We start from the raw sequence: 23,033 nt of genomic DNA, 5'->3' as shown, positions 1-23,033 counted from the left end.
CCCGACCACAAATCGATCAACGCCCGCACGCACCATTCGAGCGCCTATGTCCTCCAGGCAAGCACGCACGATAACAAGAACCTGCGGAGGATGTGTATATGGGGGATGTAAGCAATCGGTACATGGGAACGGGTCTGGGTAAAACAGGGCACATGTCGCCATTTTGAAAAAAGACGCTTTAAGCACACGCTTTGAGTCCGCGTGGACTTAATCAGGCAATGCAGAGGGTTCCTGTTCAGTGGCTCTACCTTGACCACGTGTCTAACGCTATTAGGAACAAGCTGACATACTGGCAGCCGTCCAGAAACCCATACGCAGCCATGCTACCCCATTCACCCTCACCATCAGCGCCAATTGGCGGGGAGTTTGCAAACTCCCCCGTGACAAATCCGCTATATTCTTATCTTTTATGCAACCGTGCCTGTGAACCCCCCAAAACGTTAATTCTTATCCCCCCGATCTCTTTCTTTTACAATCCCTTCCTGCTCTGCGTCTTTCCTGCTTCGCTCTTACCCGCACTTCCCGCTCCAGCGCCGCCACCAAATTGTCCACGTTGCCGTCAGTCAGGGCCTCCGCAACCCGTCCCACGTATTCCTCGTAGCGCTCGAGCTCCGCATCAATATTTCGAATCGCCCTGACGCCACGCTTATCAGGTTTTTGGAAATGGGCGAGCATCATGACGACGTGGGTGAGATGTGGGTTCGGCATCGCAGTTTGGAATCATGGCATGAAAGGTGGTTGTTTCGAGGAAATGCTACACATAACAGGCCGCACAAGCACAATAAATTTGAGGACATCTCGACGCACAGCATCTACAGAGATCTTTTCAACAGCCACCAGTGCTATATAGCAGTTTGACTACAAGCACGACTGCTAAGATGATCGAACCGAGCCGCGCGTATTAATGTAGAAGGGGAATGTGGAACTTAGGGCATCATAACGGTCCCGCCGCCATATGCCCTGTGCACCGCCGCTTCCAAGACATGCAGTGGATGCGTAGGCCGAGTAGGGGTTTTCACAAGCGCCACGTGCAAGGAGCTAGCGTCATCTACATGGGGTTATAGGTTAATTTGTCCCAGCGATAGTGTATGCAAATACGCCGAGACCGCCAGGCACTTGAATACGGGCGTGCAAGTATGCATGGATATGTTAAACATGCCGCTCATAGGCCGAGCCGGTTCCCGCCAGGGTTCGATGCCTTCTATTTCCGCCCCAGCTCGCGGATATCCAATGGAATCCCGCTATGAAAGGCCTGAAGCCCACCTTGCAATCTGGTTCTGTACGGCAGTCTCAAACGCGTCAATGGCGGTGATGCTGAGCCGCCGCAGCGCAATGGCCACGGGGTCCTGGCCCAGGACCACGTAGTCCTCAAACGCCTGCGCGGCCGCCAGCACGGGACCGGCGCCTATGCTGGACAGCAGCCTGGCGGCCTCAGACGTGAGCCCCGGGGGACTCAGTCCGCCGGCAGCCGGAAAGCCAGGTATGAAGGTAAGTCCGGGTAGCGGGCCCGCTGGAACAGAGGCGGCACACAGAGATACATACAAACATACGCATGCATCTTGGTAAGTACTGGCGGCAGAAGGTAAAGGGTGCAGATGGGCGAGCCGGCGGAGGCCTTCATTACGCGCACATGCATGACAGGGCCAGGCCGCCGGTACCTTTGCCTTCAAATGCAGTAAGCCGAAGCAGCACAACGACCGGCGTGAGGAAATTTGGCTTTGAGAGGATCGGGCATTGCATCTGCACGGGCCAACCGGATGACCTAACCAGCGGAAGACTTGTACAAGTCATACCCCGCAATGGAGTAGCTTGCGGCCGAAAAGGCCTCTTGAGGTGCTGGCAGGGCGCTGGCAGAGCACCGTCTGTTTCTGTTAGATGTGTGTGCTGCACTGTATGATAGCTGCTAGTCGCAACGACCAAGAACAACACAATTAGGATGTTAGCTACCCGTAATACCGCTACCTGATGGCCCCGCCCAACCTGACCGTCCGGTAATAAGGTTCCCCCCACCCGCCAGGGGGACCCACCCGCGACGGAGCTAAGGAGCTTCCGAGCGGGACCGTGGTGCTCTCCGAGGGATGCCAACAGTTCGTCGTACTCCTGGGGTACGACACACCCGTACACATCCGTACACATCCGTACATCCGTAAGGAGCACTGAATAAGGGAAAACTCATGTAACGGGTATACAGGCATGCAGCGCGTACGGCGCGCACCACAATGGTTGCGGCACGCGGAGGTTTCATGTAGAGGCAAGCCGGGTAGCGGGCGCACAAAGACTGAAAGCTGGGTGCAAGCATACCACACCCAACCGCGCATTCCTCTCGTGTCCAGCCAGGACAAATAAGTAAAGACATAAAACAATAATGCATGTATGTATCTACAAGGACTTGCTCACCTTCCCGAAGCTCTCCGCTTTACTCCTTTGCTCCGGGCCCATCTGTTCGGTTCCATTGCCACCGGAGGAGCCCCCGAGTCCGCCGTACGCCTGGCCGGCCCACCAGCCTAGCCCCTGGAACGCGAACAGCGCCAGGAACGCCGCCGCCCGGAAGGAGCATCTGCTGCTGCCCACGGTTCGCATGAGCCGCTGGCGGTGATACATCGCCGCCTTCTCTTCTTCTTCGGATAGGTTAATGGGACGCGGCCTGCCGGTTAGGAAGCGAGCGATGCTGGAAATTCCGGGTGCGTATGGGCCAAATGAAATGCATGCAGGCACTGCCTCAAACGTGAGATTTCTTGCCTTGCCTTGCCTTGCCTTTTGCTTTGCCTTGCTGATGAATTATTTCGGATGAACGCGCGTGAGTCGTCCTTCCTGGCTTGCAAAGTGAGCCGACAAGAAAGCACTAGAATGCACAGTAATGCACTACGTTCACAGCTGGCGTTACAATTCCCGATAATTTCCTAACATGCGTACGTACTACTTAACGAAGCAATTCAGTGCAAAAAGAAAAATACACAGTAAGGCAGCACAAAAGACCGGGACTTTTATTGGGAAGAATCTGGGATCATGGAAATCCGGTCGGGGTACTTGGCGTTCGTATCTTTACCTACCTGATACGACTTCAGTAATATTCGGCCCCTCCGGTGTTTCGGTCGAGGAACGTCATCGATGTGGCCTCTAGGTGCGTGCAACAGACACACGATGACGCTCCTGCTGTTCCGCAACATCCAACCAAAGAATACATTGATGCTCGCATCGCTTGCTGTCCTGCATTTCGGGCTGCTTCGTCCTGAAGGGGGAAGACGCCGGACCTCGAATCAGGCTTCCTAAACTAGCTCGAGTGCCATTCGTTGTCCTCGGCATTGCAGCCAGCAACTATGTTCTCTATCACAGCCTCGTTACAAGCCAATATGCAAGCAAAGCAGTTAGTCAAAACCAGGTGTATGGCTATAGATATTATTCCTACCCTTTTAGACCCTTTTTTTGCTCATCAGGTGCGTCGCAAGTTTGTAGTTCATTTGCTAAGCGAACTAAATACTAAAGAATAAATGTCGGCGACATGTGTGTTATTTTTTTCTCAGTTTTCCGCTAGCAGTGCCGAACCTACTCGCTGCTGCAGCGCCACACCCTGCTATGACCTGCTGCCAATTAGATGCCGGCGTGAATAAGGATTTTCTTTATATCATAAACCCTAAGCTGTGAACTGGTGGGATGCATGCGGCTCGCAGCCACCGCCAGCCATCTATCTAATTGCAAAAATCGAGGTAGCTAGTTTTCGAGCTAGATTGTACCGTGCTTTCATTATTATTTCTCTGTTCGGAACAGAAAAACCTGTTTCTTTTACCCAAGAGGAGATTTCCGGCTGATCAGTGAAGGTTCGCACTGTCCGCTGACTGCTCACTCATTTGCAGAAAATCAGAGTATGAGCAAAAGATTATGTCATCTGTCGTAGATTCTTAACCCGTGCTTAACAGGAAAGGGAGAACATAACTTCGTATGCCACTTGACCGTACTTGACACGGAAGCTAATCATGAGCCGAACACTCACCCACCAGACCCGCCGCCTCGCCACCCCCATGGCCTGATCAACATGATGAGTAATCCCTACTTGATGTCTTACAGCCCAAGACTTATCATTCACACCGTTTTCATCCTAGAAAATACACGAAGCCAGCGTAACAGGTAACAGGTACATACGAACATGCGTCCATGCTGTATTATTATATTCCCGTCAGCAGCAATATCCTCACGCACATTCACCAGGCGCCCTTAAACCAACTGGTCTACGTAAGCCTAACAGGCAGCTCACTGCGATAGACAGCTGCGGCGCGGTGGTCCACCAGAGCACCAACGGATCCCCGCGACGCTGCTTCCTCCCGGCTGTCACTCTAAAGCTCATTCCTGTGTGCGTGTACATGTCTAATTCTACTGCGGGTTAGCGCTAACCCGGAGTATGAGACATGCTAGCCAGCCCTGTTACATGCCATTAAGCTCGCTCGATGGGTGAGGAATACTACTGCTCCTTTGTTGCCACATATCATTTCTCCTTGCGGCCACACGAGCCATGAAGCAATCGCCTGTTCCTTGCTCACTCGTCCTTTTACTGGCTGCCGCCGCCGCCGGCCAGACGATGGGGTTCATCCTGTTCCTGGTTATCGTTCTACTCAGCCCCGAAATAACTCATAGCTCACAGGCTGGTTGTGGCATGTGGATAAAGCTGCACCACCGTCAATGATGTGGCTCTTGACGGCCGCCTCTTCCCGCCTCACCACAGATCGCGTAGGCGGCTTCTCTATGTATGCCGTCACTTATCTGGATTTGCTCACGAGCTGCTGCTGCTGCTGCTGCTGCTGCTGCTGGCTGCCGCCTGAGAAGGCTGACAACGCACTATATAGGTGTAACACACATACACACACCCCATACGCAACCCTGTATGTTGGGCACAACAGGGACCCCCTTTAGGCAACCCCCGCTGCAAAACCAGCATCGGACCATCCTTCCATCGCCCGCAACTGCCGGCCCAGCAGGCAGCCGCGCAGGTTGGGCCCGATTCTTCCGTAGTTTTAATAGATAGTAAGCAATAGGCGCGTCCAGCAGGCTAAAGGGCACCAGGCAACTGCAACACAACACGGCATGCATGCCATGGTGGTTATCCTCCACGTACTCGCCTGCAGCTGCTGCAACTCCGTCAGCTAGACTGCTCAAGATCCGCCGGCGGCGACACGGCTTCGGAGCATATCCGCCAGCCGCTGCAACGCCGGCATCTGCTGGCCTGCTGCTGCAGCGGCCGAGCGTGCTGGCATTTGCAGCGCCGCCGCCACCTGGTCACGCGCACTTCTGGCTGCAGCCAGTAGCGCATCCGCGTTACCACCAGCGCCCAGCTGCATCCGCCCAGATATACATGAGTGGTTTGCAAACAATTTAAAATGATGTTTGATCGGTGATAACACGTCAGTTGAGAGTTTTAATTTAGTTGCGGGTGGGGTTCGGCTTTCAGAACTACAATCGAAAGTTATTATGGCATCATCTGAATGTTGCTGGCCCCCCTGTTATGTTTTAACACCGGTCACGGCCCCCACAATGTGGGTGGCAAGGCTACGGCCTCCTGGCCCGAGCCCGCGACTAGATCACGTTGCACGCTTAGCTCCTAACGTCGCCGCCTGTGTAGTAGCTGTCGTACAGTACGACACAGACCATCAAGCGCATTTCCAACATCACGCAAGCCTTTTCGGCGGTCACCTACTACACTCAGGCCTCTGCCACCTCACCACTACACCACTACACCACTATCACTATTACTATAAGTACTACTGTTCTTTTTCATCCTTTTCGTCTTGGGACCTCGGTTCGTTAAGGCGGGACTATTATTCCGCTTACTGCTCTTGTAAGCAGCGGATTAACACACAGACCCACACACACCCACACACACACACACCGCACTCTACTACTGCTATTACTACTACAGCCGCACTTACCGCTTCCGCGAGTGAGGTGACTCTGTCGATCATAAACTGGATGTTCTTGCCGCTCCCGAAGCGATACTGTCCGGCAGTCCAAGACGGGATAACAATGAGGCGAAGGCGAGGTTGTTGCAACGGAGGGAGCCGTGTGCCCACCACCACGGGGAGACAGCTGCCTTACCTTAGCCTAACCCGCTCTGTGGAGATGCCGTCAAAACTAGTTCGCATGTCAGGTAAGGAAGCTTAACATGCAACAGCAAGCGGGGCTACAAAGATCCAGATCCGTCCCAATTAGATCCAGAGCGCGCAAGCTATCCTTAAGGAAATAGCCACTCGCACCCCCATGCATGCCATTGAAAAGAAGCAGAAGAAAGCGCGCAGGAACGTACCGGACATGCATAGTGTGGGCAGACCGCCCGCACGAAACGCATACCCCATTGCGCGTGGTGATGCGCACTAATATGTCGTTATAATGGTGGACGCGCACGTGCAGTCCTAACCGTCAAGTCCGTTGGACCTACCATGAGGGTGGCTACCGGTGTGATCGTCAGGCGGTTGCGTTCCCGTACATACGCCCTGAAAATGATGTTGTACAGCGTGTTGAAGAACTTCCTGCATACGGGCATGTGAGTGTTGTCAAGAGGGTGGTGGGTGAGGACGGGAGGAGAGGTTCCTGTAGTATCCTGGGTAAATCACGGGATCAGCATCCACCGATCGGTTCTTTTCCGGAAAAGTCGTGATATAACAGTTCCTATTACCCCCTTTGGACGCTAGTCTGGGCTGATGTGCGGTGTTTTCCTTTCCTCCGTGGCTTTTAGGCGTTGTAGTATTGCCCTTGGGCCTTCGGCTCGTATGGGTAGTCTTACAGGTATGGGGTCACGCACCCCCAACCATGTAACACACACACACACACACACACACACACACACACACACACACACACATATAACAGTTCCTTCCCTTAGCCGTGGCCCCATCTCAAAAGCAATCAATCTTGAGCCCACAGAAGGGGGGCGGTTCGTGTATTTACATCTGGACGCGCATGACCTCAACCTCCTATCTCCAGTAAAAGGCGACCGCAAAGAAGAAGGCACATACATACAGCAGCACATTTGACATAGAGCGGCATGCACATGATGCGGTCAGTCTCAACACACATACATACACACATGTACGAAGGTGTACTGGCAAACACACTGACACACACGGTGATGGGTCACTTACTGCTCAAACTTCCAGGCATCGATGAAGGGCTTCAGCAGGAGGCCCACAAGCCTGGTGACATCGCCCAGGCTGCGTGCCGTATTTCCGAGGAGGCAAGGAGGCATCGTACGTATTTCGCGTCAAGACATTGGTGGATGTCAATGAATGGGGAATTATAATCTCATGCGTGCGATTCAAATTGCAAGAAAGTGACCCTCAGCTTGAGGAGCAGCATCAGCTAAAGAGGCTGTCGGCTAAGCTTCTCGCAGCCATAAAGAGCTTCCTTTCCGTGTCGCTGTCCAACGGAGCTAATTTCGGTGTGATACTGTTGTGGTGCTGCACTACTGGATTGTACAACTCGAGAGCTTCATTTCCAACAGGTGGGCGAATCTCAGTTGCTCACCAACATTACGAGGAATCAGAATTACCTCCTTCCCATTCCCTCCCTGCCGCTTATAACTTCATACAACGGCTCGTTTACTCTTACTTGTAAAGCACGCGGTTAAGCTCCAGCTGTACGGCATCGTTGAAGAATTGGATGTTCATCACGAGTGTTGTAAACCGGAACTTGATTGGTTTGGGCGAAAGCAGACAGAAAGCATCGGAAGGAGTGATGAGGTGTCACCAGCTGGTGTAGTAATTACGAAGTTAATCGCGTGCGGAGGCAAGGTTGGTTGAAGTCTTCACATGGGACCCGTCCCCGCGCGCACCTGTATGCCGTAGAACCAGGACGTCCAGGAAGACGCCGCGGACGTCAGGAACCTGACGTACGCGACCTGTACGGCAGTACGGCAGGCAGGGTGTTCCTTGATGTACTCGTTGACACCCGTGCATGCATGGCTCCAACTTTGGCGTATTACTACTATTGTTAAGCTATTGCTACCTTGAACCACGTGTGCTCAGACAGGGGGCCGCGAAGGATTCCGGGACACGCGTTGTAAAAACCATAATTGCATTACGATTGCAAATAATGGACAAAAGGCTAGGGTAGTCGGCTGCCGACAATAGCTCGGCCCCGGTGCAGGCAGTCGTCTCACAGTATTCCGCAGGGAGGCTGTACGGCACTTGGCTGCAAGTGGAGGAACGGTGTCGGGTTTGTACTATATGCTAATTATCATGGATAGCTGCGAGGGCCAGGTGCGGCGGCCGGCGGCATTGGAGTGATGAATCTGGTGTATACACTTGCTGCCAAGGCGCCAAATGCAAATCCCGGGATAGTGCAGTTGTGCCGCCTCCAGCCTCAACAACAACAACAACACATGAACGGCTGAGCATCTATAGCCTTCTGGAAATATGCGCGAACCCAGTTCCCCATTGCCAGTCGAACTGGAGAATAATACATGTCTGAGATGTGCGTAAGACGGAGCAGAAGTCAAGGAGGGAAGTGCTGGAGCAATTGACATGATGCAGGAGTTGCGGAGTGTGGCGAAGCTGAAGTCCAGGGAAGTCCAAGGAAAGAGCGAGGAAACCGTGCGCCCGCACAGCAATCAAAGCAGCACGAGCAGAAGCAGCATGCACCGCTACGTGCACGCACACCGCACTCCCCCTATGGCATAAAAGGGTCGGTAACCGACCGGCTAGCTATAACCCAACCGGTCGCTTCGGCTGGGTAACCGACATTTTGAGACAACAACGAAAAGCAAATTCATCACGAGACACGACGCTGACTGACTCACTGACTGACAGCAGTGAAACCCGGGGACCTAGGCCCCCCGAAACCCGGGGGGCCTCGCCCAAACCCCGAAAACAGAACCCTAGCCGACGCACCTGCCGCGCACTGAGGTCCTTGAGTGCAGCCCGGGCGATCACCAGCATCTGCGACCAAACACGGTCATACACAGGTTTTAGGGGGGTTTAGGGGTTTTAGGGGTTTTAGGGTTGTAGCCATGGCAGGCGTACGTAGGTCGGCACATGAGCCAGGCAAGCGTCCGCTTAGGGGACATGAAATGGATCACCTTGGGATCCTATGATGCCGGGATGGCGCATGAGGAGACCAGATACAGGTTGTAAGATGACAAGGAGAAGTGCTCGCTTGCGCTTCGTGCTTCTGTGCCATGCTTCCGGCATTTTAGGTGAGGCTACTCGCCGCACATCACACACAGCACAGCACCACGTACCAACGTGCCGTGATGAACACCATCTGCGTCCTTCCTCATCGCCATATTTTCTCAAGCCTGCTAACCTGCTGACTGCTCTGGGCTCCTCCGCCTTCCCAACCCTCTCCCAGCGCAACCCTCGCGCATGGCTGGGTCTGGTTGGCATCTTAATGGTGAGGCCAGGACGTACGGCACGGAGGCGCCGTAGGTTACGTGGCCATCACGCGCATGGTGTACCCTGTATGCAGCCGCGCTGTATGCACACATGCACACATGCACACATGCACACATGCACACATGCACACATGCATGCATGCACACATGCACACATGCATGCATGCACACATGCACACATGCACACATGCATGCATGCATGCATGCCCCCGCATCTTACCCGTATCTCTCTTTGCACGGCCGCCAGCAGGTCCTGCGCATCTGCCTTCTTCAGCGCCCTGGCCTCCCGCTTGAGGAACGAGGAGTAGCGGGCCAGGCGCGCGTCTATGCGGGCAACAGCCCTGCGATGCCATGCCATGTCATGTCATGCGTCATGAGGGGTCGCATGCGCACGCAGCCGGGTAATAACACTGACGATGACAGCATGCCGGCGAGCTTGCTTACTAGTTATTGCAGGATAGACATACAGGTGCATATATGAAGGTACGCAGCTGTGCGTAAGAACAGATGCATCGACAGAGATGTGCAGGTAAACAAATAGACAGGGACATAAGCAGACGGACACCGCTGAGGAGTGAATCTTGCTGTATAATATACATGCCATAGCTAAATGCCGGTGTCAAGGCGCAAGCGCAGTGGCAGAGGTGTCGAGGGGCCCCCGCAGGCCGGCACACAGCCAGCATCCAGAGCTTTAGTTCACTGCAAGTAGCCCAACCACATCCAACCACATGCCAATGCACACGCACATACATACATACATACATATGCACACGCGACACGATCACCGACGGATGCAGAAAGCGCAAGGGCTTACCTTCGGATGGAGTTTTGTACGGCGGTGCCGTATGATTCGATGGCGACGATGCTCAATTGGCGCAGCGCAATGGCCACCGGGTCCGTCCCCTCTACCACGTAGGAGGCGAAAGCGAGTTCCGAGGCCCCGACCTTTCCGAGGACTCCCATATGGCCCATGAGGCCGAGGCTGGCCGCGGACAGCGGCTTGGGAGCGGGGAATCCCGGCGGAATGAGCGTGAGACCGGGCAGGGGGCCCCCTGAGCAGGTACATGGGGCCGGGCGGGGCGGCTGTAAGTGGGTACGGCGGTACGTGAGACGAGGCGGAGCTGAATGGTACGCCAATCATTACTTCGAGCAGCAGCCGGATATTGAATTACATATTAAGGATAAGCCGTCTGAGCAAGCTTTCACCAACTTTGACTCTGATTGGCTCTATATACGGCAACGCGTTCCCAAGCAGAACTCCGCGAACCATCGCAGCCTTCATCCAGAGTTTTCAGGCAGTGGTCACTCCCCCCAGTGGGGGCTGCGGCCTATTCTTATGTCCTATTGCAACCAACCGGTTACTGAAAGGTATCTCAATGTATTCCTAGCGACGACCGTCTTCCGGAAGGGGATTTATTTCCCAATAACCACTTGGCCAGTATTAACCTTTAAACACACTGAGCAGATGCAATAGCAAGAGGCAGCACTCTAGATCTGGTGCCGTCCATTAAGACTGCACGGCACAAGTTACAAGGATGCGCACCGAGGATGCTCGACATCAGCTTCCTGGACCCCGCGTCGCCAGGTAGGTCGTCGAGATCGATCTCGTCCAAATGGATGTCGCCACCGCCGGCCGGTTCCTGTGCGCAGCTAAAGGCGGCGAGTGATGAATGGTGCATTAGTTGCAGGGTGCAACTAATTGACAGGTATCGGCGACGGGTCGAGCTTCGTTCCCCCCGGATTACGGTCCAACATTGTCACCACAACGGCTGCGACACCCCCACGTACCTTAACTTGCAACACATCGTCATGTGGCCTGTTAGTCAGGTCAGCAACAATCTCGGACAGATCCGATGAAATCGCTTCTCTTTCGGCTTGCGCTAGAGTTGCTAACCAGCTGAGACCTTGGAGCGCCAACAGCAGCAGCAGCGCCGCCCTGGGTGTCGCAATTACCATCGCGCTGCGGCCGCTCCGTCTTCGGCACGCCTACATCGCGGGTGCGTACCACCACATGCACATGCGTCGGGGCGAATGGATAAGGACAACACGGACAACACGGCTGCAGAGGACAAGGACCTGTTCGACGAGGTGAATTTGCGCATTAACGGAATTGTAGGGGTGAAGCTTATGCTCCAGCAGCCCTGCGACACCGTTCGCCGCATATGGTCATCGGAGTTTCGCACCTCCTGGAGCAATGGAAGCTACGTGCGGAGGTTCCCCAACACTGCATTCGTTGTCAAAAGTAGTGACTGCCAGGCTTTGTTACTGAACAGCCGAGTTCATTGTGGCTGCACCGTAAACAAACGCCCTAAATCCCCGAAACGGGTTATCTGGTGCGCTAACCAGCAACTGATAGTAAGGATTGGCGATGTGGTCCACATCAAAATGTTTTCGAGGAATTCTCCAGCCGAAGCCCGATCAAGCCCGTACCCCGTTGCCCGAGTTTTCTAAACCCTAACATAGAGCGAACCGTGCACAGAATTTTATTCGGTTGTGCCAAGCATCTCTGCCTGAGAACACGGCTACTTCCAGTTCCGACGTCCAACTGCCGCATCAATAACTCAGTGCTGCTGCCGTCAGCTGCACAGCGGCTACCCAAAACCCTAAAACCCAGAATACATCAGGGCATTTCATCGATTAATTTAGAGACACTTGCCTTAGAAACTGATGATGCTCTCCTGGTGGTGGCTTGGAGGCAAGTTCTTTGGATTCGCGGCCAACTGCTAATCCGCGTTGTACCGAGTAACTTGATACAAGGTGCGTAAAAAAAGGCAAAGTTATGAAGATAAGAAGTATCTATATGAAATAAAAGATTTATGCAGCCAGCAAGCGAATGCAGTGCAAACCAACTGAAACGGCTGTGAACGAGTCTCGGCACAGCCGAGCGACGCACAACGGCGTGGATCCGTCCAGTGGACCCCATGAGATTCCAATATAGAATCGTTCGAAGTCAATATCTGCAACACAAGTCATGGGATGTAGATATTCGGTGTCATGTGTTTGTGATTCTCTTCGAATTCAATGCCGTATTACAGCCGACTTATCGATACTTACATCCTTAGCCATCCTTGCACGCCCGAACAGGTGCATCTGCGAAATCAAGTCCGTCAGTACACCTAAGCTGTGTAGTGGTCTTAATCCTTGAAATCCAACGAGTGAGAGAACTTGTGTACCGAAGGTGTTTGACAGGGGACATGTCGCGCGAGAAAGGCGCGCGATGGCCGCTACCACCGCCGCCGCTGCGGCATCTGCTCATGCTGTTCGCGGCGGCATGCCTCGCCTTGAGACCCGGAGGCGGGCTGCTGCGGGGATCCCTGGCACAGCAACCACAGGTGCAGCGGGTGCTGCCGCGACCTCCGCCTGCTATGCCCAACCGCCAACCTACTTCAGCACCCATAGTCGCGAACCACGGCAACCGAACCACTGCCATAGTGAAGCAGGAGGTATGATACCTCGAACGAGGCTGCATGCCGGATTTAACACTGTCCAGTTTGTAAATCTATAGTATGACCACCTCGCGCATGTACAACTCATGTGACTGTCCGTGAACGTGTCAGTGCTGCGGGGCAGGCCAACGTCCGGGTTACGACTTCCGTCCTCCTTTTGATGTTGACGTCGCATTGTTGTTCATATTTGTTAGCTCTCCCCACGACTTTCGCGCTGCTTGATGGCAATAAAGGAACAAGGCAGAGCGGGGCATGTAAGAGTGTAAGGGGGATGCCAGTCCTGTGCATACTTTGTGTGTGTTTTACATGGTTGGGGGTGCGTGACCCCATACCAGTAGAACTACCCATACGAGCCGAAGGCCAAAGGGCAAAACCTAAACGCCTAAAAGCCACGGAGAAAAGGAAACACCGCACTAGCAGGAGAAAAGAGAAACCATCGCCCAAAGGAGATAACTGAGTTGCGTGAATGTGAATTGCCTGCAGTGTCTGCTGTACAGCGCTGATGTGAAGAACTCAATCCGATCGAGCGACGGCAGCGCTGTAATGAGCGTCGTACTCGTGGACGACCAAGTGGGCCCGGCGGTCGGAGCCGTGGACGTCCGTAACCTATCGCTCGTCCACAGCCGACTGGGTGCATTGTTGGTACGATGTCGTACCATTTACGGCTATACGATTCACGCCCGTACTGAGGCTTTGTGTATATGCTGGCCTAGGGGGCGAAGCCTTGAACTTAGTTTCAGGGCGATGTATGTTTGCTGCCGCAACGATTTCTTGCTCCTGGCGAAGTGAGGCGAGGCGGGGAAGACGAGCTTGAAGGGCTTCGATATTGTCAGCTGTAGAGTCCCTCTGTGGTCCTGAACACGGCATATGCGAACTTCATTTGCTGCCGCTAACATTCGTGAATTACTGCCGTGCGCGCACACGCTAATGCCCCTCATCAACATGGTCCCGCCTCTACTGCTTCACTCGACATACATACAGATAACCCTGCAGTGGCTGCCGTACGCCCAGCAGCTAGAGGTGACCAATCCCCGGGAGATCGAGGAGATAGCTAATGCATCTGCCATCCTGAAGGACATACGGCAGGTGTGTACGGCATACTCGTGGATACAACGCTTTCCTAGACGAAGCAGGAGACAACATTACAGCGCAGGAACAACGGCTCGTCATCGTCGAGCTGAGGGCTTCCCAGCTGACCTTCTGCCGGAAGATATTTAACGCACGTGTCACACACAGAACTCGCGCATGGCCAACGAGTAACAATAAATGAAAATAATGTTGCGCGCGACCGATCGCGACATGTTGTATATCGGCGTGTGTGTGTATGTGTTTATGTGCATGCGCGTATGGTTTTGTGTGCATGTGCATGTGCATGTGCATGTGTGTGTGTCCGCTGCAAACAGGTGTCTGTAAGAAGGATTCGCGCCCGCACACTCAGGACACCTCCCAAAGCGCTCTCATCTCCCGCGGCCGCCGCAGGTGATACGTTCACACACCAGCACACATGGCCCAGGGCTCCAGCATTCGCGCCGACTAATGCACCCTCCCGCGCTGTACACCCATGCACCCTCCCCGCCTGTGTACATGCAGGGTGGTCCGGGGTCCAACATGAGCTCGGTGTCCTTCATTGACGGGGTCAACAATACCATCGGTTACGAGCGCACCGACAACCTCAGAGGCGATTTCATGTGGGGGTTGCGCAAGTGCCTTTTAAGTGCGACGCACGTCGTAGAGATACCACCCGTGATTCCCCTGGTCCCCGAACGGACCGCATGTACAGCTACCGGGCATGTATAGCTGCCGTCCACAACTAATCCATTTACCAGTATGTACGGATTGTACAGCTTATAAGTACACGGTGACGAGGCAGTGTCATCTCACGTTATGCTCTGATGCCTCTCCTGCCGCCCACCCCGCCCCGCCCCGCCCCGCTCGTTATGTTCCGTGCCCCTGCCGTGCAGACCTGCAACGCCTCTCAGCATCTTCTCCGAAATGGCCCTTCCTAGCCGGGGCCGCTGGGTGCTGCTGGTGGAAGATGCGGGCAGCAGTTACAAGAAGTAAGTGAGTGGCGGGTTGCCGGTCGGGCTTGCGGTATGCATGCATATATATGTGTACGGGCCGGACGGGCTTCACGACTGAGGAACGGATCATGATATGCGTGGTGGCGTTCCAAGGGATTGAGGGAAGGGGTGTTATGGGTGCCGAGACCAGGTAGCTGCAACCTGCTGGGTACAAGCTGGGCCGCCTCAGGCAGAGAGAATACGGCAACCCCTGCCGCGTCGCACCATAACCGTGGGGCTGAGTCAGTCTGTCCCTACCTCTTACACCGCTGACCTCCCCTGCCGCCACTACCACCCACTGCCACCCACTGCCACCCACTGCCACCCACTGCCACCCACTGCCACCCACTGCCACCCACTGCCACCCACTGCCACCCACTGCCCCCCACTGCCCCCCACTGCCACCCACTGCCACCCACTGCCACCCACTGCCACCCACTGCCACCCACTGCCACCCACTGCCACCCACTGCCACCCACTGCCCCCCACTGCCACCCACCAGCCGCTCTGTGGAATTACTGGGCTGGAAGCTGGTTCTGTGTCCTCCTGTCAACCAGTCCCTACCTGTCAACCTTCGAGAACAGGTGGTGAGGAAACGCCGTGTGTGCACATGACTGTACACACATGACTGCATGCGGCTATCTCTCTCTTTTCTTCTGTTAGGTATGTGAGGGCGTGTAGGGCCTTGCCTGCGTTGAGGCAGTGGCCACTGCGCATTGGCACCATCCCCCCATTGCGCCTTCGGCTCCAGGGGCGAGAGAGAAACCTCGCTTCGAAGCTACCCGCGCAAACGTCAGCTTTTAAAAAACCAGAAAGGCCGCTAGGGTAAACGGGGGGGCAATGCCATGGTCCCCACACCCCGCAGCAACTAACAGTCGCCGCACCACGTGTGTGTGCGCAGGTCAAGAAAGTGGCAGCTGCCGGCAAGTTGGACCTGTCCTCAGCCCGGTCGGGGGGGGCCTTCAGTGCGACAATGCGTCAGGCGGCAGCGGGTGACGGAAGAGGACCCTTCGGGGCGCTGGGCAGTGGGGCCCAACCTTTGGTGGCGGCCATCGGCTCTCTGGTGACGCGGAATGCCAAAATCCAATACAAGTCGTACACAGAGCTGGCAGACGAAGCGGTTGAGGGTGGGTGTAAGGGGTGGGTTGGTCGTGTCGATGAGTCACAGCGGTATAACAAATTGGCTGAGTGCAGGTAAACTGGAGTTGCCTCTCAACATGAGTATTACAGTATTTCATACATATATAACTTCAACCCTTGTTCAAATATGTTGCGACATACAACATCCGCGTACGGCATCGAGCAGCCAACTACTATTAATTACCGTTGTGCCATTATCGCCTGAGATGTGGTCCTATCTATTTTACGATGACCCTGCTGCCCATAGACCACGCACGAAAAAACACAGCTATTAACAGCAGGTGGCTAGGTAGCTAGGTTGCTAGGTAGGGGCACTCTGTTGTCCTACGTATGGCCTGACGTCACCTTCCGTACGCAAACCACCACCCCTGGTTGGTGGTTAAAGCGTGATGATCAGCTTAAGAAATGGATCGGCGGATGTCGGGTGGATCGGATCCGTACTGGTCAGTTAGCTCATCAGCACGATATGTATGTTTCCGTTGTGTGTCGCCTTTCTTACGATGTGTTGCCCGTCTGATCTTGAGGTTGCTGCCTGCTGCCTGCAGCGGCGATCCGAGCCCAGAACAACTTTCAAAGGCTATACGGCCTGCCGAACGAGCTGACTCCGCTCATCAACAAAGGCCTTCCCTGGGTGGAGCTGTTCATCGGTGAGAAGGGTGTCCTCGTGTCAGGGGAGGCGAATGTAGCACCAACAAAAACCATTTTTAGTTTGTCCTTCATGTCCTTCATACTGATGCCATACCGACGCCATACTGATGCACTTTTCTTCGTTACCTACTATGTTTTAGTACGTGGTCCTCTTTTTGTTCCACCGAGCTAGACAGGCCTTAACTTAAGGGAAAGCCGGTATGGACCCGCCATGCAACCTGCTCGAGGGATGGCGCTGTAAGAAGCAGCCTAAGGGGGTGTACCCTAGTTTTACTTTTAAGCACGCTGCATACCCACAGCGAACGCACCCGTGTTGCAAGTATCGTACAATGTCGTACATATCATGTGAATGCCCAGTCATTGCGAGATCCCGCACCCACTTACCCGCTGCCCGCTGCCCGCTGCAGACAACACATCCCCACCTGCTAAGTATGCAAAACACCCTACTGATGGAATCCCTCTTACCTTCCTCTTGTCTACATATGCACCTCTCCGTGATGTGCAGGCGGCACCGACGTCACGATTCAAAACCAGGTCTGGCCGGGCAAGATAGTCTTCTGGGCGTTGCAACTCGAGGTGAGTGGGGGGGGGGGCGGAGTGGCAGGACTTACGTTGGGTCAATGCTGCCCGTGCTGCGAGGCAGTTACGCAGAGACGTGCGTGCGCCGTTGCGGAACTTGCAGCGCACTTGTCCCAGCAGACAGCTGCTTCCATGAGAAGAAAAGCTGTGTTAGCAATACCTTGTCTGTAACCGGGTATAACATAAGAAATTACTACCTACCACCAGGTTTTCGTGCGAACTCGGGAGGCGATGGCGGCGAAGGCGGCCGGCGGTGGCAGCGGCGGTGGCGGCGGCGGCGGCGGTGGTGGCGGCGGCGGCGGCGGTGGTGGCGGTGGCGGTGGTGGTGGTGGCGGTGGCGGTGGCGGTGGCGGTGGCAACAACCCGAGGAGCAGCATGTCCGATGAGACTCCGAATTGTGGCGTGGTTGGTGAGTTACGTACAACGTACTATTGTACGACAGCAACGATAGATCCCTTTCACAGCTGCCCTCTTTAGCCTTTTAGGTCAGAAGTGACTAGCACGGGGGCCCTTATCGATAACCCAATAAACAAGCACCGAAGAACGAACCGAAGGCACGCATATGTATGCCGGCGTGTGCCTTGTGTGCGTATCTTAGCAACTAGTTGTAGTACATTGTCGTACACATTCCGTGCGTCATGTTGCTTGGTTGACGGACTACCAATGGTAAGCAATGTAACCAATGAAACGGAGTACTTCCGAAAGACATCTAAGGTTGTCGCTCAGTCGCAGCTCAATCGCAGCTCGGATCCACTGCGCCAGTTCGGATCCACTGCGGCATTAACATGATCCATGTCGTTCCATCATGCAGATGGCCCTAACGGCCCCGTCGTCGTCAACAAGAAGCTATTGCAGCGGGAGATGTGCAGCATCATGATGCCGTTGGAGTTCGCGCAGTACACCGTGCGCGGAGCCATGAATCCATCCCCACCACCAGTACTACCGAGGCCGCGACCCAGCAGTATTAGCAGCGGCAACGACAGGTCTGCCTCCGATGAGCAAGAAGTATTATCCCAGCGTTCCTCCTCCTCCTCCTCCTCCGCCACCTCTTTCCGGGAGAGCAGCGATGACGAGGAGGTCGCTGAGTTAACAGACAGCAACAGTGATGACGATTACGTGGATGAGGAGGTGGATGACGAAGGCAGCAGTGACGATGAGAGCCGCCGCCGCCGCCGGGGCCTTGCCGGCCTGTTGGGGCCCTCCAGCAGCCTGCGCTTCCCCACACCGCTGGCCCCCCTGGACTTCACGGAAGCGCCGCTGTTTCCTCAGGCCGGTGGTGGCCTGCGGGCCCCCCTGGAGCTTCAGAGGGCTCTTCTGGATGGCGGATGGCCTGCTGGCCGCGGCGGCAGTGGGCCACTGCTCGGCGGGCGACCAGGTAACCCGAATGTCATTCCACTCCAGGTAAGAGTGTGTGTGTGTGTACATACTGCTGTACTATGTATTACAGTGTATTTATGGTGCTTGCTGGATTTGGAAGGCTGACCAACTGGTGAATGAATAGCTACCATTTTTATCCCCTTCCCACACCCCATCGATGCCCTTGCCAATTGGAAGGACCGAATCACTTCGTGTGCACGCGAAATGTCTCCTAGTGTACGAATTGCATGGCAACCAAACAGTTCCGGATAGGAGGAAGCCTACTTAGTTCCTCAAGTTCGGAGTTCCTGACTTCTTGACTTCTTGGCTTTCCTCCGCCTTCACAGCAGTTACATAGTAAATGTAAGGACCTGCCGAGCCTGTGACGAACGGCGACTCCCAGCCCCCCTAAACACATCACAATCTTCCTGATTAAAAGCTACGCCGGTGTCCATTGTCACGTAGTAGCCTTTCCTGCTGTAAGGACTCTTAGCAACCAACGGTAGCTCTATCCGACCCGCTCGCTGGCGTGCAGGAATCCCCGGACGAGCCCGTACTGGGGCAGCCTTGGGACACCGTTGGAGGCACAAACCAGAGAGATCGTGCTGGGCGGGAACCAAGGACAATTGGACGACCCAATCCAGACGCAATCAACCAAATCATCGAGCGTTCCTTCAACGTGCGTCTCGTTGTAACTGCCTCATTGGATATGCCGCACAGGATGTCGGCGTTTTGTGTGTGTACGTCATGATTCACCTTAGACTTAGAAACTCGATTCCCGTTAGGCTTAGACTTAGAAACTTGATTCATCTTAGATATTTGATTTACCTTATAGCTGCCGTATAGTACGGCACGCACATTGTCTGTAAATACGCGCTAAGGCGATCTGTCAGCACCTTGCTTGAGAGGCCTTTTCAGCGGCCAGCAACTGCAGCTAGTCGCCTGCGGACGTCCGCCGGCGTTCATGGTTTCACCCCTTGCACCGTGCCTACTCAGTGATAACCTGCATGGCTATCCACGACACGGGTTCCGCCTTTCCTCTGCCGGCCGTTCGCAGAACATCGAGGCGGGAGTCTATAACGACGCAGTGCTCAGTGAGCTCAAGGTACGGTGCCAGCGTGGTCCTACAAAGCAAAGAATTATTTTCCAGGAATGCTGCGTAATTTTGTTTTTATTTTCCTTTGGGTATTTAGTTATATTTCTGCATGTGCTGAAACCTACCCTGTGAGCAGTTTCATGTGTACGGCGATGTGCGTGCGTGTCTGGAATGGCAACCCAGATCCTAGTAGTTCAAGCTCCACCACGGACTGCAGCACAGAAATTGCGACCTTTGACCTTTGCGAACTACATAGATATGGCCTACATGCCGGAGATGTCGCGCACGATCCGGCCGAGCTGCTAATCCGGCCTTGTCATTATTTTTGCAACTTTTCCCCTGACGAAGTCGCGCCAACCAGCAGCCAGTTTGGGCCCAAACTCAGGAGAGGCGGGGAAACAGCAGCGGGCTCCATTTTCCTATCACGGAAGGTAGCCAAACTGTACGGTACACGCGCATGTTAGGTGTACGGCCGATAGGATTGCGTGCCCTGCTAACGGGCCATGCGGGAAAGATACATCAACATTTCCGCGGCCGACCTACGAAGCACAGATGGAGTCAGGATGTCGGCGGCACCGCTTGAAGACGCTCACTGGTGATAAGCGTACATGTGGCTGGCTTGGCCGGGGGACGGACAAAGTTCACCGGGCATGCATCACCGGGCATCGGCTTGCTGCAAATGCGTGTTTCCCTTTCCATTCTGTCAAACTGCATTCGGTATCCTTGCTTTGGAGTACATACATACGTACATACCGGGGGGCCCCCGCAGCTGCCTTTAGCACCTGCAGTTGCTACATGGGCAGCACTGGGCCATACTTTTACTGTATGGGCTTGGTCAGTGCTGCGACTGTCGGTGCTGTTGCTGTAGTCTATCGATGAATGCTGCCTTCCCTCAACCCTGCTCGCTACTGTGGACTGCGCCCTCTACCCCGCCCAGGCTGCCGTAAATCGCGGGGAACGGGCATCGTCGACTTTGGATGCTGTTGCTGCATCAGCTGAGCTCCTGTCGCGGGGGGGCGATGCGGCCGTGCAGACCGCTCAGGCGCTCAAAGCCAGTGCAGACACATACACGGAGATACTGCGAGTGAGTATGTGCACACTGCCGACGATTAAATTCCTAGGATTCTTAACATTCTCAGCATTCTCGAGATCCCGTTCTGCAGTGGACAGCAAGATGGATCATATTTCAGGCTTGCTGTGTATACGGCAAGCCGCATACATGCACTCGCAGGTGCATACATACATACAGACACATTCGATAGGTTTGGATCGTGTGATCTTTCCACTTAGTGATCTTTCGGTTTTGGCAATTTAAACTCATTGGAACCGAAAGGAAGTCCATAGATCCAGACCTACTTGTCCACGGATTCAGATCTAGTAATTCGGATCCAGGATTTAATCTATCGGATCCATCGGCCCTCGTGAACTCTTTCACCCATACGTGCATGCCTGTGCATGTCTGTATGTATACATCATGCACGTAATACACGTAACATCCCCACGCACAGGCCGGCGAGGAGTCGCTTCAGCGCTTCAACGAGCCACAGATGCAGAACTGGACTCGCGAGTGGCTCAAGAGCGGCGGTGTCAATCAGGAGTTTGAGGGCATGAAGAGGGCGGCCAAGAAACGCAATCAGCAGCCCAACACAGTGGACCGCTTCACGTGGTTATTCTCCCGGTGAGATGAGTACGTGAGCTGTACGGCTTTGTACGGACGGCCCCCCACATTTGTGCGGAACTTGTAACTTGTGACTTGCATATATTTTCTTGAAGGTTTTTTTATGTGGTTGGTGGTTTCCTGGTAACATGATTGGTCGGTCTGATCAGTGATTTTTTTTTCATTTAGGGGGCGTCTCAATTTATTCCAACCTAAGTAACAAAGTTGCTAGCGTCGCCGTTATGTATTCCTTAAGAGTGGGGCGCTGGGGGGGGCTACGCCCCCACCAGACCCCCCCCCGATAAGTTACAACTCCCCTCATAGACCAAGAGGCACACACTGCGTTGGCGCGTTTTCGTTCATGTGCGCACGCTTCATGCACATGCATAGATAGTTCTGGCACTGTTTGTGAACAAAAAGTAAATCCGACCAAGCAAAGGCCCAAAGCAAGCAACCGCATAGCAAATACCTGGCGGCCCAGGCAATCTGCCATCTGTGGGGATTTTCCTTCTGCTTGTCCCGCCATGCACCGTCGCTCATGCCCTTGCGGATGCGCTGTGTCTGAGCCCGCTTGGCACTGCGAGCGCTCGGGTTGGGCGCCTCGCCGCATTCGTTGTTGTCAAGCTGATTGGGTGACAGCTTGCGCTTATGCTGATCACAACCGCCATGGAAGGCAGGGGTAATGGCGCCCGTGTCATCGGTCGCCGCTGGCAGCAACATTGCCGATGCATTACCGACAACAGCACCGCCGTCCCAAACGCCTTTATCAGGAAAAATTTCAGACTTATCTTGCTGTTTTTGTGTTTGTTCGGCGTTCAAGTCGTTGCCTTTTGCGTGTTTGTCTATGGAAGGACCGGTCATACATTCTGCTATGCCGCGTTGACTCACGGGCTTGACCTTCTTACGGCCCCTCATATCTATTTTATGATCGATAATACTAAGTTCTGCACACTACGGAGCAATCTGGCAGCAATGGACGTTTTTGGCTGAAGGAATGAAAATGTACGGATCGGCCTCACTTTGTTCCTTATTTCCAAAGGCCAAAAAGGCCTCTTTATTCCTTAAAAGTAATATATTACTTAAAAAAAACACTGGGTCTGATGGGAGGTACTTCATTTTATAAGTTCGCCATACCCAGACGGGCTTTCGAGGGCCCTGGATGGCAGTACACGGGTGGGGTTGGGGGGGAGACTGGTGGAGGGTCGCTCCCTCGTAGGTGGGGGCGGGGGCTCCTGCTGGCTAACAGGAGCCCCCACCTCACTGCTGGATAGACTCACTCCTTTCCTCCGAGTGCTAGTGCTAGCCGGGCGGCATAGGGCCCCACGCTGGCGCGGTATGTAGGGTTGCAGGGTGCGCTTGGAGATTTTACGGTTCCTTGCACCATGTACGTGCCTTGAAGCACACAGATATACAGACATACGCACACACCCAGAGCAACGAGCGCGAAAGTCTAGCTCGTTAAAGACGAGGAGCTCTGGTAAGTCCTCTTTTTCTGGATCGTTTGGCCCCCGGAATAGCTGAAGTCCTTGTTGTTGTTGTTCGGTTCTCTGGCCCTCTGCGTTCTGCACTGTGGAGGCCGCAAGTAAAGCCCAGCCACCCGTCCGTTGCCGGGTTCGCTCTCCCTTGCCTCGCTCCGGCTGCAGAGTTCGTCTGACCTTCAGATTCAGCGCTCAGGACG

At 54.4% G+C, this 23,033-nt stretch overlaps 3 protein-coding genes across 3 annotated transcripts in view; 1 reads left to right on the top strand and 2 right to left on the bottom strand.

The window, feature by feature from the left end:
• VOLCADRAFT_98054 (uncharacterized protein) overlaps positions 1–2,580 on the bottom strand; it is a gene marked incomplete at both ends in the record, with an annotated part of 6,152 nt that extends 3,572 nt beyond the window's left edge. Inside the window, 2 exons of the mRNA XM_002956931.1 lie at positions 1,264–1,376; positions 2,398–2,580. Coding sequence (XP_002956977.1) covers positions 1,264–1,376; positions 2,398–2,580 — 296 coding nt within the window. The remainder of the gene's footprint in view (positions 1–1,263; positions 1,377–2,397) is intronic.
• A 2,561-nt stretch (positions 2,581–5,141) lies between these two features.
• VOLCADRAFT_98053 (uncharacterized protein) lies at positions 5,142–11,329 on the bottom strand (the record flags this gene model as incomplete). Its single annotated transcript, XM_002956930.1, has 11 exons — positions 5,142–5,321; positions 5,916–5,981; positions 6,422–6,512; positions 7,125–7,193; positions 7,591–7,616; positions 7,814–7,879; positions 8,871–8,918; positions 9,594–9,714; positions 10,188–10,425; positions 10,917–11,013; positions 11,162–11,329. 11 exons carry the CDS (start codon positions 11,327–11,329, stop codon positions 5,142–5,144), a joined length of 1,170 nt encoding a protein of 389 aa, XP_002956976.1.
• A 1,298-nt stretch (positions 11,330–12,627) lies between these two features.
• Positions 12,628–21,380, top strand: VOLCADRAFT_98052 (uncharacterized protein; the record flags this gene model as incomplete). The annotated part of the gene is made up of 16 exons (XM_002956966.1): positions 12,628–12,816; positions 13,303–13,461; positions 13,801–13,905; positions 14,410–14,507; positions 14,781–14,876; positions 15,382–15,466; positions 15,781–16,006; positions 16,565–16,666; positions 17,075–17,096; positions 17,173–17,243; positions 18,058–18,149; positions 18,306–18,647; positions 19,138–19,281; positions 19,660–19,707; positions 20,636–20,782; positions 21,207–21,380. The coding sequence occupies 16 exons, from the start codon at positions 12,628–12,630 to the stop codon at positions 21,378–21,380; spliced, it is 2,100 nt and encodes a 699-aa protein (XP_002957012.1).
• Between the last annotated feature and the right edge of the window lie 1,653 nt (positions 21,381–23,033).

This window comes from Volvox carteri, assembly GCF_000143455.1.
Source record: "Volvox carteri f. nagariensis unplaced genomic scaffold VOLCAscaffold_67, whole genome shotgun sequence".
NCBI classification, from domain to species: domain Eukaryota; kingdom Viridiplantae; phylum Chlorophyta; class Chlorophyceae; order Chlamydomonadales; family Volvocaceae; genus Volvox; species Volvox carteri.
This window is presented reverse-complemented; position numbering and strand designations above follow the sequence as displayed.